Raw genomic sequence first — 21200 nt, forward strand, 5'->3', positions numbered from 1 at the left:
GTATTCTTGCTTTGTCCCATTAAAATGCAGATGCAAACAAATATTTCTGCCTGCCCTGTTGTCTTTGAGGTGGATTGTCTTTTACTACCTTGTACAGACTTATACCCCTAGTATAAGTCAACAATACTATACAATGCAATTACTAGTTTAGGCAAAATTATTGGTTGTGGTGGAAATTAGTTTTAATTTGCTTAATGATAAATCATTACCACACAAGGAATAAAACGTGTCACTGTTTTATTGTGTTTGGGTTATAGTTTTAAAAGTGTAGTAATGCAAAATATGTTTAAGGTTCATTGGTTAACTGCATGAACCAATAATAAACTGCACTTATACAGCATTTTTTAAAAAAAAAATCTAAGTTAATGTTATTTTCGCCATTTACTTTATTAAAATCTTGTTAACATTTGTTAATGCACTGTGAACTAACATGAACAAACAATGAACAGCTGTATTTTTTTTATTAAGTAACGTTAACAAAGATTAATACAAATACAGTAAAAATGTATTGCTCTTTGTTAGTTCATGTTAGTTAATGAATCTTATTTATAAAGTGTTTCATATTTTATCTGTAATATTATTTTCAAAAGTAAGAAAAACAATATCATAGGCGCTAGTGTAATTATTTTACAAAACTACTATTATCTTAAAATGCAGAAAAAAATAAACAACGAGTCAGCGAAATAATTTTTGCTGAATGTTAATGAGTCAAGAGCAGGTCAAGAGTTGCTACTGGCTTCAGTTCCCAGTATGCATTTGATTGGTCACCCTATGGCCAATCGGAAAGCTCGTTACAGCCGCAGCAGAGCGTCTGTATGTAAGGAGGAATGGCGACGGTTGTTGAGTCTCTGAAGTGAAATCCTCCGTGGGATCTGACCACTGAGCGCCTGGAAAGCGCCCTTGTAGAGGTTGGCCAGTCTCCCATCATCATTTACTTCATTTCATTCATTCACTGTCACACAGCTAAGGTTAAACTCGATGTCATTTCAATGTTTTGTTAATCTTTACTGTACTAACGTTACTGTGTAATTGCAGGAACATGGCATTGCCTTTTTAATGCGTTTGTGCAAAGAATTTGAAGAAACATTTTAAAGAATGTTTAATGTTTTTATTTTTTTTAATTGTCATTTAAATATACTTTATGAAATGTGTACTAAAACTACTCAAATAATTTTAGTAATAGTTTAACTATGACCTATGATGAGGGTTGCTTTCATAGACATCTCTATATCTGGTTGGTTTTTGAGTGTTGGTGTTGAGGGAGTTTTTTTTTTTTTTTTCTTCTTTTTTTTCTTTTTGCTATATCATGCCAACAGGTTATTTTTTTGAACATGTAGCCTACAATGGTATTCTTTATAGCACACATACCATGGTATTTTATGTTAGCCATGCAGTGTCATGGCCAATACTATCACTGTACCAGAGCATTTTTATAATATTGTTTATACACACACACACACACACCTCAAAAACGTACTGTTATGTGAATTGTCTTTTCTTACAGTTGCATGTGATTGATGTGCTGCATCATTGCTGACTTTCCAGCAATATATTGGAGGTAAACATTTAGCTCATTCAGCGCTATTTTTGTTTACTCTCTTATAAAGTATCCTGTTACTTTTTAGAGGTGAGAATCCAATTCAAACGATTTAGTGTTGTGCATGAATTGTCCGAATGAATCAACTGAATCACGAATAATTGGTGCTTTTCCACTGCTGGTACGGCTCAGTGCGGTTCGGTTCGGCTCGCTTTTCCACTGCGTGGTACGACTCGGCTCGGCATGGCAGGTCTCGGTTCACTTTTTCCTTGTTTGCTTTTCCACTGCTGTTAGTACCGCTTTAAAGTGGGTGGGATTAGATTAAAAGCAGTCACTACAGCGGTGGCTGTTACTGGCTATGTAAACCTAGCGGGTTTGGTTTCTCGTGTTGCATACAATAACGCTGGTAGTGACGATTCTGTCTGACTCTGATCAATCAGTGATCTGCAGTGTTTAGTACCGGTGCAGTACGCTTGGGACCTCAACAGACCAGGTACCATTTAAAGCCAGCCCTACCGTACCATGCAGTGGAAATGTGCCATAAGTGAGCCGAGCCGTACTGTACCATGCAGTGGAAAAGCGCCAAATGTCAGACCTTTTTGCAAACATTTACATTGAATGTGGTAATCTCCACCATCAGACAAGGATTTATCAGTAATATTTTACTGGGATGGCGCTTTCACTGGGCTTTGTGCTCCTGTAAAAAGGAAAAAGTCTAATGATTCCTCTGCACTGTATCATAGTAGCACTACAGTTCTTAAATAATATATTGCTTAGGGCTCCCCCCAAGTTCATGAAGAATAAAATTGTTCTCTGTATCACTCCCGGTTTCAGTGTGTGGGATAACAATGGATGGTCCTCTGGTAAATTCTGGAATACCGCTGGCGACACAAACGGTGGTTTCTCCTGTCACTCAAACCTCCGGTAACTTAAGCGGGAAACTTCGGGACAAGCGGAAGACTCCTGCGTTCTTATCCAATTTGGGCAAGGCAACCTTAAGAGGCATCCGGAAGTGCCCTCAGTGCGGTGTTTACAACGGCACTCGTGGTCTCAGCTGCAAGAACAAGGCCTGTGGAACAATATTCAGGGATGGGGACCACGAGACGGGACGTTTGAAGAAAGGGGTGTCTGAAGTGGTTCGAGTTGTGACGGACAGCGAAGGTGGTAGAGCTGGAGGGCCGCAGGTATTCTCTGTGCGTCAGCGGGGACGTGGCTCTGAACAGCGAGGCTTTGTTGAGTTAGTCCTCACGGATACAGCCATTACTACCGCAGATGGAACCTTGCTGACCCGTGTCAACCTTGGTCGCTGTTTCATGCCCTCTTGCCAGGAAAATGAAAGCGAGTCAACAGTTGAAGGTTCCCATCAGCAAGTGTCGCAAACATCCAAAAGTCCCTGTACCCATGTGAAGCAAGCAATGGAGTGTCAGACCCAAGCAACACCTTTGCCACTCAAGAGTTCTGTGCTGGAGGCCCTGGTGGCCACTCCCCAGGTTAAGGAAGAGTTGTGGAGGCTGGCTACAGAGACACCGGGACCCTTAGTGCAGAGGGTCTCCAAAGGTACCCTAATAGTGAAGTGCCAGCCAGGTGAAGCCCACCCTCTGGGACTGTTGCATTTGACTGTTGGCTTATCTAGTGGTAAAGAGAAGACTGAGGGTGTTGCTCCCTTTCGCTGTGCATGCTCCGCACCCAATGCCAAGGGGGATTTGGAGGCAAGAAGCGGGAGTCACCCTAATGTCAAAGAACGAGAGAATTCCCATGAGCACAGTTTACCTGAACATTGCCTGCACTTCTATGCCTGCGTTTGTGCCTTCACGAGTGATGAGAAGCTTGCCACTGAGTTTTCAGCTTTCCTCAACTACAACATGAATGGTAAGTCAACCATTTAGCTCAGGGGTCTCCTGCAATCCTTTCTGCAAGAGTTTAGCTTCAACCTGCTCCTACACACTTGCCTCAAAGTTTCTAGTAATTCTAAGGGGACGTTAACACGTTTTTTTTTGTGTGTACAGATGACAATATTGTCAAAACAATCCCTGTTCACACGTACTTGCATGCCAGGCCAGTAGTTGGCGAGGTGACTTTGTAGATAAAAACTATATGCCCAATAGACTGAACACATAATGCACATGCATGTGACGTCACGGTTTTTACAAATTTGGATTTTTGTAGTTTACACAAAGATGAAAATGTTATCAATTACAAAAACTTGCACTTTGAAACCTGTTTTCAAAAGTTTGCAATTTCTGGCCCACGAAATCAGGGATCAGGGAGTCGGCCATTTCAAGAGCTGTTTCAATTGCAATATCCTTATAATGCTCTGGGATTTTCATTCCCCCCAAAAATCCCACAATGCACTTAATGGAAAACTTACCTAGCCTTGTAATGCTTATAATATGAAGCTATACTTGTAAATCTAAAGATAGATTATATAGCTCTGACTGATTTTAAAATGTAATGTTGCCCTCCCCTAAAATGAGGCATAACATAGACATTACCTGAGCAGTTGAGTTAAAGTCTCTAGAGTTCAAATCATTTTATCCCTTAACTCATTCTTTGATCACCAAAATTACATATTTAAACGTTTTTTCCTCCAAAAAAAAATTGTCTTAAAATAGCTTGAATGTAACTACACCTTCGCTTCATTTAGAGTACATGGTTCTATGAATATGCAAATTAGCCCTGCCTCCACGAGCTCAGAGATCCACTCGTTGACGATCACGTTTACGTTATTGGTTACAAGGTAGTTTGTGACATCAGAAACACCAACGATTTCAACAATTTCGTCTTTGGTTCACTGCTGTATTAAAGGGATACTCCACCCAAAATTAAAATTCTGTCATCATTTACTCACCCTCGAGTTGTTGCAAACCTGTGTGAGTTTCTTTCTTCTGTTGAACACAAAGGAAGATATTTTGAAGAACGATTGGAACCAAACAGTTGTTTGGTATTATTGACTTCCATGGTAGAAAAAAATATATATTATGGAAGTCAGTGGTGCCAAAGTTCCAATCGTTCGTGCACATATAGGCTAACATGCATTACAATGTAGACCTACTTATTTTGTTGTAAAGCATTATACAACACCTCTGACCCCCTGAAATTCCCTGATGTCACCTGAAATGGAGCCATCAGTGTCCCAATGTGTATTGAGCCAGGTTATAACCTAATTCGAGTACACAGTATACTGATTCATGACCTAGTATGCTGATTGACACACACCCCTTGATTCAGGTGTGTTACTTTGAGGAGGATTTGCGCTCAACTCTGCTGGATTGATGGTGGCCCTCCAGGAGCAGGATTGAATACCCCTGATTTAGGTTGTCTGCATCTCCACCCACATAAGCTCTATTCTGAAAAACATAGCGCAGTGGTTCTTAATTCTAGATCTGGCGAACCACCCACGACATGTCTCTCTTATCTCTAACACGCCTAATCATTAGATCATCAATAGTGATATGACGTTCGAAGCTTGTGTGTGTGTGTGTATATATATATATATATACACATACTTTTATTGTCTTTTGACAAAAAATGACTGGATCTTCTGGGACGTAAAGGCAGCTTTTCTACCTTTTGACCACAAGATGTCATTAATGTGCACTGTGTTCTAAAGCTTTGAGGAATGAACCATTCAAGGGCCAGAGTTGCCCACCGCTGTTCTGTGGCAGTGTTAGCCACCACTTCTCCTTGTCTAGCACACTCAAACCAGATAATCGAATTCAAGTTTGTTGTAGCAGGCTTGAAACTGAAGTCTGCAGGAATGTAGTCTTCCAGGGTTGGCTGTCCCTGCTCTAAGGTTGCATCCTTACCCAGGTTCCAAAAGTGACAGATTTGAAAAGCTCCATATAGGAAGTCAAGTCACCTTTATTTCTATAGCGCTGTTTACAATACGGATTGTTTCAAAGCAGCTTTACAGTGATAACAGGAAATGAATGCAACAAAGTTTGTTTTGGCTGTACTGCAGATCTAGAAGAAAAAAGTGTCATAGTCCATGATCTTAAGTAAGTTCAGTGATGGAAGCAACTAGTTCAGTTCCAAAATAGTGCACCTTATGTGTGAACTGCACAGGAAACTTGACTGAATTGTTTCCTGGATGTTACCACGATGGTCTGCTATCTATATAATGTATACACACACATATATAGTAGATGAATAACTGGACAGACTTTACATTTTAAAAGACTGAAATTTTTGATTGATACTTCTTGGTACTGAATGAAGCATATTAATATGTTAAAAAAATCCTCTTGCCAAATTTAAATGATTTTTCTTTTTTTTGAGTTTTAGCACAGTCAATTCTGGAATTGCCTTCTCCATTAAGGATACTTGCAATGCTTATTTACATGTTGGCAAGAATTACCTGTCTTAGAAGAGAGTTTCTATTCCTATTCCTGCAAGCATTTTGGTACAGGTTTGATATGGTGCCTGGAGTGTTTTTCTATGCATCAGACTGATGACTGTCTAATAATCTGTTATTATTGTGTATGTCCAGGACTGCAGGACAGTTCAGATGCCACGGCTTCAGGTATATCTCAGCAGCACATTGAGCCCTCCATCTCTCATCGTTCCAAGAGACTCAAATTTATGGAGTCGTCTGTGGGTAAGTTCCTCTGACCAGCCATCCACAGATTGTCTTGAGCCCACTGTTTTACTAATTTCAGTGGAAAGTAGCTAAAATCTGCTTAAAAATGACTAAATGTCATTGGATGATTAGCGTGTTAAAGAATTAGTTCACTTCAGAATTAAATTTCTTGATAATTTACTCCCCCACATCATTCAATCTGTCATGGATTCAAATTTCCAAATTGTGGTTTCAATTTAGCATCAAAGGTCATTATTTTTAAATAAATTAAATAGAAAATAAGGTAAAACACGATGTTGAATGATTTTGAAGTTGGAGGAGAAAATGAGATTAGTTTTTCGACCTACATTTTCCGCCTACGTCACGCGTAGGGTTGGGTATCGTTTGAATTTGAACGATTCTGATTCCGATTCCTTGTTTCGATTCCGGTTCCTAACGATTCTCAATTCCGATTCTTTTAAGAGGCAGGGTCAAAAAAGTTTAGCTAACCTTGCTAACCAACGGTCTTTCGGAAGGAAATAATCCTTCTGTCACAAATACTCCTTTTGTCACAAATTTTGCATTTTGCCGCGATTTCGTTATTTTTAGAAAAGTGAAGCCACACTTTGGACCGCCGACGTAAGCTACTCATGTTCGACTCGCGCGGTTATGCCAACACTTCCGGTAGACGCTTCTTCGTTGGTGTTGTTCAGCAGTTTCTTCTTCCGCTCGGCGGACTGTGAATATCGAAACTAGGAATCGAAATTTTAACTTTTGAACGATTCCGGGAAAAACGAAAAGTTAGTCTCGGTTCCAATCGATACTCGATTCTCGATACCCAACCCTAGTCACGCGTTACCTTTCCAACGTGATTACATAATGCGTGAAGTCGTGGACGTGCAAGAGTGCTTTTGTGGTTAAAAATTAAATTAATATTTTTTAAATGACCGATCATTTCACTTGATAAGACCCCTATTCCTCGACTGGGCTTGTGTAGAGCCCTTTGAATCCGCATCGAAACTGCAATTTGGACCTTCAACCTGAAGGAAAAAAAGCCTGAAATGTTTTCCTCTAAAACCTTAAAGCTACACTGTGTAACTCTTTTAGTTTATTCTTAGCTAAAAACACGTAGTTCTTTCAAAAATAAATGTGCTCAATAATGTATATTTACTTTGTTCAAGTAATAAAGTATTCTCGTGAGTGTATAATATGTTATATATGTTGAAAATACATACGGGTAAGGGGTTCTAATGTCGGTCGCCATGTTGCCCCTCCATCTTGAAAGTAGATTAGCCAAAGAGGGACATACCCGTTAATTCAAGCTTCGCCTTTCGCGTTTACGTTTGAGTTAACACTCATGGACGAGGTCGAACTGGAAGCCATGTTAATCTTGGACTACACTGGCCACCGTAGGAGTTAAAACGTAATTGGAATTGGCCTTATGCACAGCTGCACTACTTCCTGAACTTAGGCCAGCTCCTTGTTTCCTGTCTGCCATTATTGGTCAAATTGATTAATTTTAGGTGTGCTTGACCTCAGTAGTACAACAATAATCAGACACACCTGAATTAATCAAGTTTGGCCAATAATGGGCTATATGCACGCATAAATTCCGCATTTGACGCAAGGATGCTCGTCCATTTCCGGTTGTGGAGATTAAAGCGGAGGAAAACCAAGGAAAACGGGATTATGGCAGAGTCTTCAAAATTTACTGTCCTCCAGTCTTTGAAATGAAACGTACATACGTTTAGATGTAATTTTATATATATTTATTTAATATAATTTTAAAAAGAAGCATAAACACAACGAGGGGTGTCTGTTTTATCTGTTTTTGTGACTAACGTTTCTTTAGTATAACCATGGAGTATAAAATTCAATATAAATTCTCGGTATTGCATTGGACTCTACGATCGGCGGAAGTTATCGAGCATCCCTAATGCTTCACCGGAAATACCGCCGTACATAGAGCCCATAGCAGACAGGAAACAAGGAGCTGGCTTAAGTTCAGGAAGTAGTGCAACTGTGCATAAAGTCAATTGAGAGGAACAGAAACTAATATTCACTGGATGGTCATATACCTTTTCACCGCTAGATGGGTATAAAAATCACACATTGTAGCTTTAATTTCTTTTCGACTGAAGAAAGAAAGATATGAACATCTTGGATGACACGGGGCGTGAGTACATTTTCAAGAAATTTTAATTCTGAAGTGAACTACTCCTTTAATGCCGTGATTGCATCGTATTTTCATTCTGCCTAAACCCTTCACATCTATTTACTTCTCTCCTACTCTCTTTTCTCACATTCTGTATCTTAACAGACAAATTACGAAAAAAGCTATTCTCATTTACATATTTTTCTGTTTCTGACAAGAATTGAGCATGAAATCCTTATGTCTGTGCCAATCCTTATAACAAGTTAAAGACAATGGCTGTGCTATGATTTTGGTTATATTTGCATAAATTATTGCTCCTAGAGAAGGTTAGAAAATACAAAATGTCTTTCTTAATGTTTCTCTCACACAGTGGATAACCACCAAATGAGTAACAAACCACAAGAAGGAGATTCTGTTTTCAGTCAGTGATGATTAAGCCAAATATTTTCTATGGAAAATAGCTATGGTTCGTCTAAAAAGTCGCTAGTTATGTTGCTAGGTGCTTTTTAAAAAAGGGATGTTCGACTGGAATGGAAAAATGTGACATACTTGCAGCAACTACATACATTTACATACAAATTAAAATCCACCAGAATGTTTGATAAACAGACACATAAGGAAGCAGGTAATTTTGTGAATGATGGATATTTGAATTTTTTTTAGAAAATCTTAGCTTTCTGTTGATGCAAATTCTGTGTGGGGATCGAAATGAATCCTTCCTAGAGCCTCTTCTTCTCCACCCACTGAAATCTGTCGTTGATGTCTACATGCTGTGGTTACTGACCACCTCCTCTGTAATCTGCATTCCTCTTTTATTCTTTGGCTTTCTGGACCTGTCACTGTTTCACACAGCTTCCTCTGCTTCTCCTCTGGCTGTCAAAGACACTTCTGCTCCCACCCTAAACCAGCGCAAGCCCACTCACAGAAAACACTCCAGTTCTACTGGAATTAAGAACCCAGGTGCTCCAAATATTTCCTGTTACACGATTTTGCTTTTCTTGGTTTCTGTTTCTTTTCTAGCACTCTGGCTGTCATTGTTCTTCAGCATTGTTACAAATGTTGAGATATTCATCACATTACCCCTTTAAGTTTGAAAATATAAATGACGTACACATGGCTTTTATTATCAAAAGTTGTATTTTTTGATGTGTGTAATGTCCTCGGGTGAATTTAACAGGAAGCAGCCAGCCGGTGGATGAGACGCATGTGTCATTGGGTTTCCAGCAGTGGTTAGCCAGTGTTACAGAGAGGATCCATCAGACGATGCACTTCCAGTTTGATGGTGAGAAAACATTAGGGCGACCCTCACAAAGCCTGTTAAAAACCTGTTATGTCTGGGTTTTCATATTTCACTTCAAGATAAAAAAAAGAGAAGATCATTTGCTTTTCCTCACATTTTTACTTAATCATTTTGTAGAGTAAAAAAAAAAACCCCAAAAATTCTGAAAAGGTGCATTTCCATCTTGCTCCAACCAAAGTAATTTGAACACCCGTGATGTCATAATTATAGACATTACAGGAGACCTTTAAGATTTCTCCTATTTTTTTCAGTTTTTCAATATTTGATAACATTTTTTTATGACAATTAAGCACAATAATAAGAATCATCCAACAGTGATTTTATTTTTTTTATGAAAAGGGCAGAACAACAAATACTACTATGATTTATTAAATAAGTCATAGAAGAATATACTTTTTAAAAACTGAAATTAGTGTAAAAATTAATTTAAAAAAAGTACAATAAATGTAAATGCTCATAAAATATTTATATATATATATACACACACACATACAGTCATACACATATACATACATGCATATATAAATATGCATACATACATACATATATATATACACCTTATTTGCAGCTGTATCATACATTTATTAGATTATGTTTCTCACAGTGGACATGCACCTATGATGACAATTTCAGTCCCCTCCATGATTTCTAAGTGGGAAAACTTGCAAAATAGCAGGGTGTTCAAATACTTATTTTCCTCACTGTATATACAGTATATATTTTTTTCTTTTTTTCCTTATGTCTATATATTGTATAATGTTATAATTTTTGTATAATATAATTGTATAATAACACTCACCGGCCGCGTCTTTAGGTGCACCTGTTCAATTGCTCCTTTTCACAAATATCTAATTATCCAATCACATAGCAGCAAATCAATGTATTTAAGCATATAGACATGGTCAAGACAATCTCCTGAAGTTCAAACTGAGCATCAGATTGGGGAGGAAAGGTGATTTAAGTGACTTAAGAGACGGGCTGGTCTGAGTATTTCATAAACTGCTGATCTACTGGGATTTTCACATACAACTATCTCTAGGGTTTACAGAGAATGGTCCAACAAAGAGAAAATCTCCAATGAAGTGGCAGTTCTATTCCACAAAGAATTAAGGCAGTTCTGAAGGCAAAATGGGGTCCGACTCAGTAGTACTATTGAGCTGTACCTTTTATAAAGTTATGGGCAGTGAGTGTATTATTCTGTTAATTTTTGGGATAAATTATGACCAGACATGTTCTGACAGGCCTGAGTGTTTCCCAGTTTTCAAGTATTTCTACGTTTTGTATCAGAATTTCAGATTAGAATGTTGAGTTAACACTGAAGTTGAAGTTTGATGTGAATAGGCAAGCCAGAGCCGTTGGTGTTCCACATCCCTCAGTCTTTCTTCAATGCCCTACAGCAGCGTTTATCATTGGGCTCAAAAAAGAGAAGACTCCCCAACTACACCACCAGTGAGTATAATGTGTGTAGTCATTAAACATGTGCTAATTATAAATCTTGTTATACCTTGTTTTAATATTTTGTCATTTCTGTGTTTTTAGCATTTGTGCGTGATGATGCTTTGCCACTGGGCTCTTTCTCTAAGTACACCTGGCACATAACCAACCTGATGCAGGTGAAACGAATCTTTGATACACCAGAGGTGTGTAACCGTTTTCAGATCCTCACTAATGGCCATAGCCTCTGTGGGCAGTCTCTAAATGAGGGCACTCTGTTTGAACAGTTACCTCTGGAACTCACTCAGAGTTTTGTGAAGAACAGTGACGGCTCCTATTCACTGTACCGCTCCCGGGAGACCCATCCTGATCCTGGATCAGACACCAGCCACCACTCACGCACAAATAAGCCTCTGGCCATCAGACCACTGGAGCAACGCACCTTCCTCAGAGTGGGTAAGTGGATGTGTTCAATTGGGGGCTTTTTACATGACACTTTTTTCAACTAAAAACCGAAAACCTTTTATGCATTTTGACAGTGCCGTTTTGGGGGCCTGAAAACACTTTGCTTGTGCTTGTTTTCGAAAACTAAACCATTATCGTCTCCGTGTTAACTACAAAATTGGAGCCGGCCGTCGCCCTCTTGGCAGCGCATCATTCTCTGATATCTGGAAATGGTCAAAGAGGCGGAATTAGCTGAGGTGACTGCTAACAGACAGCAGACAAACGGCTAGTAGTGACCGCAGCGGCAATACACTCAAGTGGCCCCGCCCTAATTATGCAGAACTTTAAAGCTTAATATAATTTAAACGGATGTTATAAAAATAAATCATTCCCCTCACTGTTGTAATGAAGTGCAAAATTAACTATAGAGACCACTTTTTGTACTGGGCTGTAAACTTTTTCTTTGGCTGTAAAGTTGGGATTGACTCTCTTTTGCATCCTGTCTCTAGTGGCCAGTTGATGAATTGCAGTTTAAGTCACCGCGTCTCAAGAGAGATAAAGAGCCACTTGGTATTACGTGTCTATAGGCATGTAGTGTTTCTTTACAAAGTGACGTTGCTAACTACTGGCCTGGCAGCATAATACAGATTTTTTGTCCTTTTCATAGATCCTTGGGAATGGGGAACTTTTTGACAATGTTGTCGTCTGTATGTGAAAAACACACTTTTCCTTTTTTAGTAGATTGTTGTCATGTAAACGTACCCTTTGTTTAGAATTGGATTTATGGTTTCTGAGATTGTTTCAAATCTCATTCCCCTTTCAATTGCTATCCCCAAGGACGGCAAAGTGATTCCACTGGCTAAACGAACTTTCTATTGCATTCTTTTTGATTCCTGATCAAACATTCTACAATATTGCTTGTTGTTGTTTATATGAAAATGCATGAATTGCTTTATTAATTATATATCACATGACCAAAGCAACAAATGGTCAAACCATTTTAATTTTACATTTTTTTCAGAACTCATATATTAGCAATATTATTGATCTTTGTGTTTAGATATCATAATACCCAATTTTCTCTTAAAATTTGAGATTGATATTCAGTTTTCAAAGCGGAAATGTTTTCAGTGCCACAACAGAAAGATTCCACATTATATTCAATACAGTATCCAGATATATTATAACAGCGCTTTCTGGAATACTTGATTCTGTGGAAGCCCATTCCATCCACATAAGAAAAATATCATGCTTTGGTGAATTATAATTATGACATGTTGAAACAATGACAAGTCAAAATAATAAGATGATTATGATTAATAATAACTACGATGTCAGACTCATAATTTATGATTTTGTATTTCATAATTTAATCTTTGTCATAATCTTGTCTCAATTTTGACTATGACTTAGTATTTCACAATTTCGACTAGCTCATACTTATTACTTCATTTCTAAGAATTTAGAGATTTTTCTCTCATTAATAAGACTTATGATGAATTTTTAATGTCATGATGACTTTTTTTATGATGGGTTAGCATAACACTGGCAAGAAATAAGACATACTATCACCATTTAATCTGAGTAAGGCATTTGGAGGTATTTCTCCCAGTAGATAATTCGGCCCGGCTCTAGCTTTGAGATATGAGGTGGGCCAAGTGAAATTTCTGGTGGGCCCGTATTAACATAATTTAATCCTTTCCCCTGTATCAAATTTTGTAACAAAGAGGCAGGTCTTCAATGGGGCTGTTTTGCTGTGTTGTTTTTTTATCACTATCACTCAACTGTACGGTATCCGAAAGTAGGGTGTTTTGAAAGTGCCAACTCTGAAAATCACACCAATTTTAAAATTGGACGTTGTTTGGCGTGGGGCCAGGGTGGGCCATGCTCCTAACAGGAGCCGGACATGGGGATAGTTATCACTCCAAGTATTCTGCTTTACTGTATAACTAAAACACTGTGGTATCGTCTCTCAGGGACCTGTGCTGCTGAGCAGACGGAGCCAGTGCCCTTTGTAATCGAATGGATTCCAGACATCCTTCCGCACTCACAGGTGGGAGAATTGAGGATCAAGTTTGAGTATGGCCATCAGCTGGGTAGTAAACCGGAGCACTGCAACAGCTCTCCTGGGACGGCGAGGACTGAGCAAACAGCAGCAGATGCCATCCCACAACAGTGAAGAACCACTGTAGAAGACTCAAGTAGAAACTTATAAGGTGCTTCTCAGAAAAATGTTCATTGTCAGAAACTGTTCAAAGGTTGCATTACAGCATCGGGCATACAGATGTAAATTATTTATATAAGTGTACAACTAAAATGATCTCGTCCATATATGTTTTGTGCGGTAACAAAATATTACCTCATGTTCAAGATATCCACATTTCTTAAAGCTGCAGTCCATAGCTTTTTTGGGTTAAAAATGATCCAAAATACATACTTGAGAAAATACATAACCAAAACTTTCAAAACTCTCTGCTTGCCTTATTCTATTCAAAGCGGTAAGCTTGTAATGTTTTTAAGTTCAGTGGTACTGGTGGATTTCCACGGGAGATTCAAGCATGTCTTTGACCCCATTTACACCTGGTATTAAAATGCGATATGTATCCAGATAAGTTATCCGGATAATAAAAAACGCATGTTAATGCAAGGTGTAAATGCGTTGTGATCGGATCGCGATCGGATCTGCCTGACCACATCTGGAGGTAGTCTGGCTCGCATTGTGTCCGGATCTTTACTAGGTGTAAACGCAATCTGGTTGTTGAAACCACATATGTATATTTTACTCCTCCCAAAAAGGCACAAAAATAAACGAGTGAGAGCTTGTTATATAGGCTATATGTCATGTTATAGTCAGATATGACGGCGCTACTGCGACACGCATCACCCATCACCGCAGATGAGCAGCTGAGCGTCTATTCATCGAGCCAACGTGCAAACATCGCAAATAAAAGTGAAAGTAAGTCACAGACGCTTCATCTTCAAGTAAAGAAACGAAATTATCTTACCAGCGCTGTTGCCACTCTTTTATTGATGTCTTTGATTTGGAAATTAGCTGATGATCAACGAAATGCAGCTCAAATCTGTTGCTTTTGGTGGCGTGCAATCCATTAAATCTGCATATAACGCGGGAGTTTAAGATCGGATTTATATCCGTTTTGCAAAAACACATTTATGTGGCCAGGTGTAAATGGAATCGGTACTTATTATCCGGATAACTTATCTGGATACAGATCGCATTTTAATACCAGGTGTAAATGGGGTCTTTGTGTCATTACGTCACATCTGTACACATAAAGAAGGAGTCTCGGCTAGTCGGCTATATTTATAGCCTTTTCTAACAGCACTTGATATAATTAAACTCATCAATTTGATGGCGGATCCAGAAAGGTTCAAACGACAATCACCAGTGACAACAGATTAATCTGTTGTAAAATGCAAAAGACTTCAAACTTCGGAGTGGTTACAGGAAAAAAGAGACTTAAACCGGCCCATGCGAAAAACAAGGATACATATCGGAAGGACATTACATGTAGTCACGCAATGCTGATGTTGTTAACATAAACAATTTGAGAACAAAGTATAATTTGCACGGTTTTGCGTGATATGATAACTTATAAGTGATTAGTAGATTTAATATGCGCGCTTTACTGCAATGTAAGAACCAGAACAAAAGTGGATGTTACTTTTTCAGATGACATTTTCCGGTGAAAATTCTAATGTTGGTCATACTTCCAAAAAGAATAATCTGTGATTCTGAATGCCACTATCCACACTGGCGCGGCGACTGACAGCTGCAGACTCTCCTCAAATATTGTGTTCATCCCCGCTGTGCCATGTCAAAGTACAGCTCATGTAAAGTTGATAATATATATCCGCGAATAACTGCAATTGCAGATTTCGAACAGAGATGGTGACAAAGAGGAACAACTGCGGACAGCAGCTTTAATAATGGAATTTTAACATAACCTTTTTACAATCAAACGATGGACTGTACTAATGACAAGTGAAAAGTTCCTGTTTTCAGAAATCATGTAGATTTAATACCTTTCAGTATTTATATAAAAATAATAGAGAAACTAAATCAATGTAAATATATTAAAAGCCTTCTACTGTTAAAGGTTTTTCTGGTAATATATTATAATGCATTTAATTAAATAAATAAACCAAAAATTTAGCCACTTGATAATGTTCATGCATTAAGTTATCTTAAGTGTCCAGACACTTAATATAGATACACCTCACAAAACACTTATATCAGATAGCACAGAATGATTATTATAAGCACAGAATGATTATTATAACCATTTGCCAAAGTATTTAAAATAAAATATTTAAAGACTATTCCAGTACTGATACATTCACAGTGAATTCCAACATTTGACCTATCTGAATTTATGCCTGGGAATCTGTTTACTCCCTAAATTAATTTGTTTTATTTATTTACAGTTGTAATCAAAATGTAAATATTGTGTGCTGTATGTTTTGTGCTGCAACCGCCTTTTTAAAAATGTATTTAACCAGATGATCTCATTGAGATTTAAAACCTCTTTTTCAAGAGAAACCTGGCCAAAAAGGCAGCATATTAGGTATATTATATTTTGGGTCAGACTCAGTAGTGGTGTACATCTTGGAGTTCTGGCATGGAAACCGCATGCGTTTAGTATGCCTTACTGTGAAAGCTGAAACCTCAGCGCATGTTTCTGCATCTTTTGCAGTCACTCAAGGATTTTTCTGAACCTGCCTTCTCAGATATCTGGTTGTAGCAGTTGATGGCTTCCTTTTTATTCCCCGTCCTGGGAGTCTAACCAATGTTCCTTTAACTTTGAACTTGCGAGCTATGCTTCCAACGCTGTCTCTAGGAACATTTAGTGTCTTCGCTATATTTTTGTATCCTGTTCCTTGTTTGTGAAGGGCAATGATACATTTTCTCAACTTTTTGGACCATTCTTTTGACTTAGCCTTATTGCTAACATGCAGTCAAATGTGACGCTCAACAATCCTAGCCAGTTTAGATATTTCATGTGTTTTAATATTTCATGAAGCCCTTGATTAGTTGCATCAGGTGTGCTTGAGACAACATCTGTTTTGCAGAATTGTGCCGTCGGGAATCTATTCCGGGGGGTTGAATAATTTTGAGACTGCAGAAGTCATTAAAAGTTGAATTTGGGGAAATGACTTAACATTTTTGTCAAGCTATTTCAATTATTTTTATTTGATTTGTTAATTGCAAACAGCTGAACGTTTGTACATTTTGCCAATAAACCGGATTTGCAAACTGTACATTTTGCAGATGTTTTTGTCTTTACTCAAACAACTGACGTAACCTGATGATTGTAATCCAGGCTGGTTTGGCATGACTGAAACTCAGGGCTGGTAACAAAGATTTCTGGCTGTTTGCATTGCAAAAATGTGCAGTATGCAACAGAGAATACTGAACGTATTATGCAATAGTACTGAATCTGTCAGTGCAATACACAATGCACAACTATACTATACCTTTTATTTTCAGTATGATAAATAAATTCTATGTAAAATTAGCTACATTCTTTTTTGAATGATTATTTGATCGGACAGCCAAAAGGCTAGAAATTCTACACAAATCTGTTTAAAAAAAGGCATATTTATTTCTGAGACAATAACTGGAGTCCTCTAACATTGAATGTTTAATTAAGTGGGTGGTGTCTAGTAATCGTCTTGGAAATTAAAATATTCATTGGCATTTTCAATTCAATGCATCTTAATGATGGAGCAATGGTAATATAAGTAGTACACAGTTTTGAATATTGTTACCATCATAAGATGTAAAGTCTAATTATTAATCTCAAATCAGTTCAATGTTAATTCAGGTTCGGTCAATAATAGCGCAAAGTTAATAACATTTTTAAACAAGCTATATCAAAGACTTGAATTAGCTATACACCGTCTACTTAACAGTATGCAGTAAAGCTAGTATTCCATTTTGAGAACAGACAATTTCCTCCTATGGCAAGCCTTTTAACATTGAACATCCTTAAAATGTACTGGTATCTATTTTCATGTTTCTAGTGCTTGTTTTTAGCAACTATTCCATTAGTTACTAGAACCTGTATCTTTAAGAAGGTATAAGGTATATCTTTTAAATAAGTATTTATTCATTAGATACCAGTTCGTAGTTAGCAGATACCAGTACCCATTAAATGGATATTAGTACACGTTCATTAGATTCTAGTACTTGTTCATTAGAAACTAGCACTTATTCATTAGATACTACTGGTACTTATTTTAATAGTGACTATCAACTGTTGTATTGTTACTACTAACATTTATACTTTTCCCTTTGACTTATATGGCGATCTGTCATTCAGATATCAAACAATCGGTTCTGTATTCCATTTGTGACTGTATTTATTATATAGTAGTTATTTCATTAGGTACTTATACAAGGGGAGCTCAGAGGGTTTGGTTAAGCACTAGTAGAAATGGTGGTCTGAGTTTCAGAGAAACTGGAGCGTGAGAGAGTGTCCCAGCTGAAGGGGTTTATTTTGGATTATGTCTGCATGTTTGAGGTATTAAACGCATTTGCCCTTATGGTTTTGCAATAAAAATCTACAATAATAATAAAAAAAACATATTTCACATTAAACAAAAGGAAGCTGGAGCGCTGCTGGTGTCCCTTGTATCCTCTGGTGCTCTTGGAAGGGTTGAAAGTTCATAAAAATTGGAAAGAAATCCAAGTCCAGGCACTCAGGGTTACAAAAGTGAAAAAGGCCTTTATTAAACAATCGAGGGCTAAACCATTAAAAAACACCAACGCGTATCGGCCCACTGGCCTTCATCGGGGTGTTGGTCTTCAACAGTAAACTATATTTCTCTATCCATTTACGCTTCTTTCCATATGGTGGTGTGACTCCTCTTCTGTCCGGCGTTAAAGGGATAGTTCACTTTGAAATTAAATTTTGATATGTTTTAGCTTACCTCAAGGGCATCCAAGATGTAGGTGTCTTTGTTTCCACAGTATTTTCAATTTTGACATTTTTGGGTCAAACCGGTGTTGTCTGTCAGTCATATAATGCAGGTTTAGGCGGTCCACCTCAAAGAGCATGCACAGAGAAGTCAAAATTAAACTTGATTTAATGACTCGTGAATGTAAGTACACGTTGATGGCCTAAGACACGAAACGAGCGGTTTGTGTGAGAAAATGAACAGTATTTATATCGTTTTTACCTCTTGTTAACACCCATGTCGAACTTATCTGAATCAGATGTCCAACTGAACCGAACTGAACTGTGTCCAATGTATGCCGGAAGTGATCTCTCGCGTCACGCAATGTTTACACAGAGATTTCAGAAGTTTTACCTTTCACTAAACATATTTAGATATATGGGAAATCGCAATGGAAGACGATTTCGATATATCTAAATATGTTTAGTGAAAGGTAAATAGAAAGGCGTGTCAGCACACACCACGGCTGCAACTACAGTATGGTCTCCCCAGTGGACCAGCACCACAACCGTCTGGATTGAGCCGAGTAGGGGACATCTCTGGGGTCTTCAAGTGGGCACCTTCCATCCTCAGTGTTTCGTCGACTAGCCCACGACACCTTAAGAGGGCTCGACAGTGACTCTGACCTCTACATCCCTCCTGCTGCTGAGGTTGCTCCTTCCTTGAAGTTAACATGTGACCTAACTACAATCTCTCCGCAACCCAAGCATTCGCGCCAACCCGTTTGACTATTGCTGTCGAGCCCCACTGTTGCGTTAAAGTAGTTTCAGTGGCAACGGTTCCGTATGGCATACCACCTACCGCAAAACACAATATCAGGAAACAGGAACGTAATGACTGTAATTACTATGCAACCTATACAAATAAACCAACAGACTCTTCAAGTTTTTCAAGAATTCTACGAAACCCTATCGTGGCGGCCTGTACACGGTCAGGTAAAATATTTCCGTCTCAACCACAGCCAGCCTTTACTGTGCGATGCAACTCTTGGCCACTGAATCCGACGTCTCTGAGGAACCGGGTTGTAGAGTGTGCCACAAATCCACTAGATAAACCTAGACTCTCCATCCTCGCTGTTCTGCTTCAGTGGCCACGGGCCAGATGAGCATACCACAGTTTCTTCCTCTCATATGCCTCATCTACCGCATCCTCCCATGGCACTGTTAACTCTATCAGTTGAACAATGCGTGCTGATCCAGACCACAATACAATATCTGGTCGTAGGTTAGTGGTGGCAATCTCAGGTGGAAAAATAAGCCGTTGATCAAGATCAGCCAGCAGCTTCCAGTTGTCCTGGGCGAGAACTGGTCTTAACACCTTTTCTTGGTGGTTGCTAGCTTGGGCGGAGGAATATTGTCTTCTGCCTGTAATGTTTTGCTAGAACAGGCGGCATGTAAAACTGCATCTTGGTAAGATATATTTAAACAGGTTGTGAGTCCTGTTTTTTTAGGCAGTTGAATATAACTTTTAAAACTATTCAGCACAAATGTTACTGCTGGTAGACTATGGAAGCTGTCACAGTTGCTAGGTGACAAGAACAGTCCCCCTTTGACTAGACATCCCATTCAAAAACACTCAGTTCAACCTTTCTTTTGAAGTCGTGGCCTCGGAAGAATGCAGCCTTTGAATAGGGACACAGCCATTGACTGCCCCCTGATACTTGTTCAGGCATGTCTTGACTTGTCTAAAGTGTCAATGAAGTAATATACATAAAGAAACCTCCAGGTGGCGTTTTTTTTTTTTGGCTTCTTTACAGTATTAGTTCTTGTTGTGCCTCTTAAATAGATGCAGGTATTTATTCATAAGATACTAGTTCTTATTTGTTATATACTAATACTTATCCATTTGATACTCAAACATATTAAATGTATACTAGTACTTACAAATAGCTAAAAAAAGAAGTACTAGTAACATGGAAATAGAAACCAGTATGTTTACCCCTTAAAGGATGATGAACTGAGAAATCAAATTTTCCTTGAGCTTTTGACATCTAAGTCATCATATTATAAGAAATTTTGTAAGTTTCAGAACTGAAAACGTCCTTATGGGTCCAATAAAAGCTTTTATAGACACCAGGCCCAGCAAACGACTCGTTTTTAAAAGTGGGGAACTATGACGACAAAGAGGATAAAACACCACCCCCGCAGAAGAAGATCAACTCCTACTTCAACACGGCCGGTTTAGCCCCGCTCACCAATTCCTGCACTACACACAATCACCATGGCAATCACGCATAGCTAAATAGCATAGGCCTACCTCGTGATGACAAACCGGATCGAGGAACCGAGCAATACAGAATATTGTGCAGTGCCTGGTTGTGGAAGACAGTCGCTGCATAAGCTTCCTTTGGATTCCAATAGGACTGCATGGATAAACTTTATTTTTAATGACGTTCCAGCTGATGAGGTAAAACATGATCGTCTGTTCGCTTCATTTCACTGAGGATTGTCTTGTAAACAAGACTGGATTTGCAGACCGATTAACAGTAAAGAACGGTGCTGTGCCGGACAGACAGGAATTGTGCAACACACGGACTCGAATCATTCTAGTTGCCATTTTACAACATTGGACGCTCCAAGTTCATTGACAGGTGAGTTAAACTCATTATAATATGCAAAACTGTTATCCACTCACAGCAGTGGGCATTTACTTCCAAGTCTTCAGTGTGAGACGCCCATAAAAATCCAGCGTTTTTCAGCTAGGCTCAAAACTAGGGTAAAAAATAGCCTATTACTTGTTCATTTTGATGTTTTTGAATGCAAAAACCAAGCGAACGTCATAAGTTGACCTC

At 38.5% G+C, this 21200-nt stretch overlaps 1 protein-coding gene across 1 annotated transcript; it reads left to right on the top strand.

The window, feature by feature from the left end:
• The first annotated feature begins 780 nt into the window (after positions 1-780).
• c4h2orf42 (chromosome 4 C2orf42 homolog) lies at positions 781-16310 on the top strand. Its single transcript, XM_039661808.2, is given in 11 exon segments — positions 781-908; positions 1505-1558; positions 2372-3406; positions 6027-6134; positions 9103-9210; positions 9428-9532; positions 10892-10999; positions 11090-11190; positions 11272-11440; positions 13405-13574; positions 13576-16310. Coding segments are annotated over 9 exon segments (1935 nt in total). The 5' UTR covers positions 781-908; positions 1505-1558; positions 2372-2385; the 3' UTR covers positions 13621-16310.
• The last annotated feature ends 4890 nt before the right edge of the window (positions 16311-21200 follow it).

This window comes from Pimephales promelas, chromosome 4 (assembly GCF_988280905.1).
Source record: "Pimephales promelas chromosome 4, fPimPro1.hap1.1, whole genome shotgun sequence".
Taxonomy (NCBI): domain Eukaryota; kingdom Metazoa; phylum Chordata; class Actinopteri; order Cypriniformes; family Leuciscidae; genus Pimephales; species Pimephales promelas.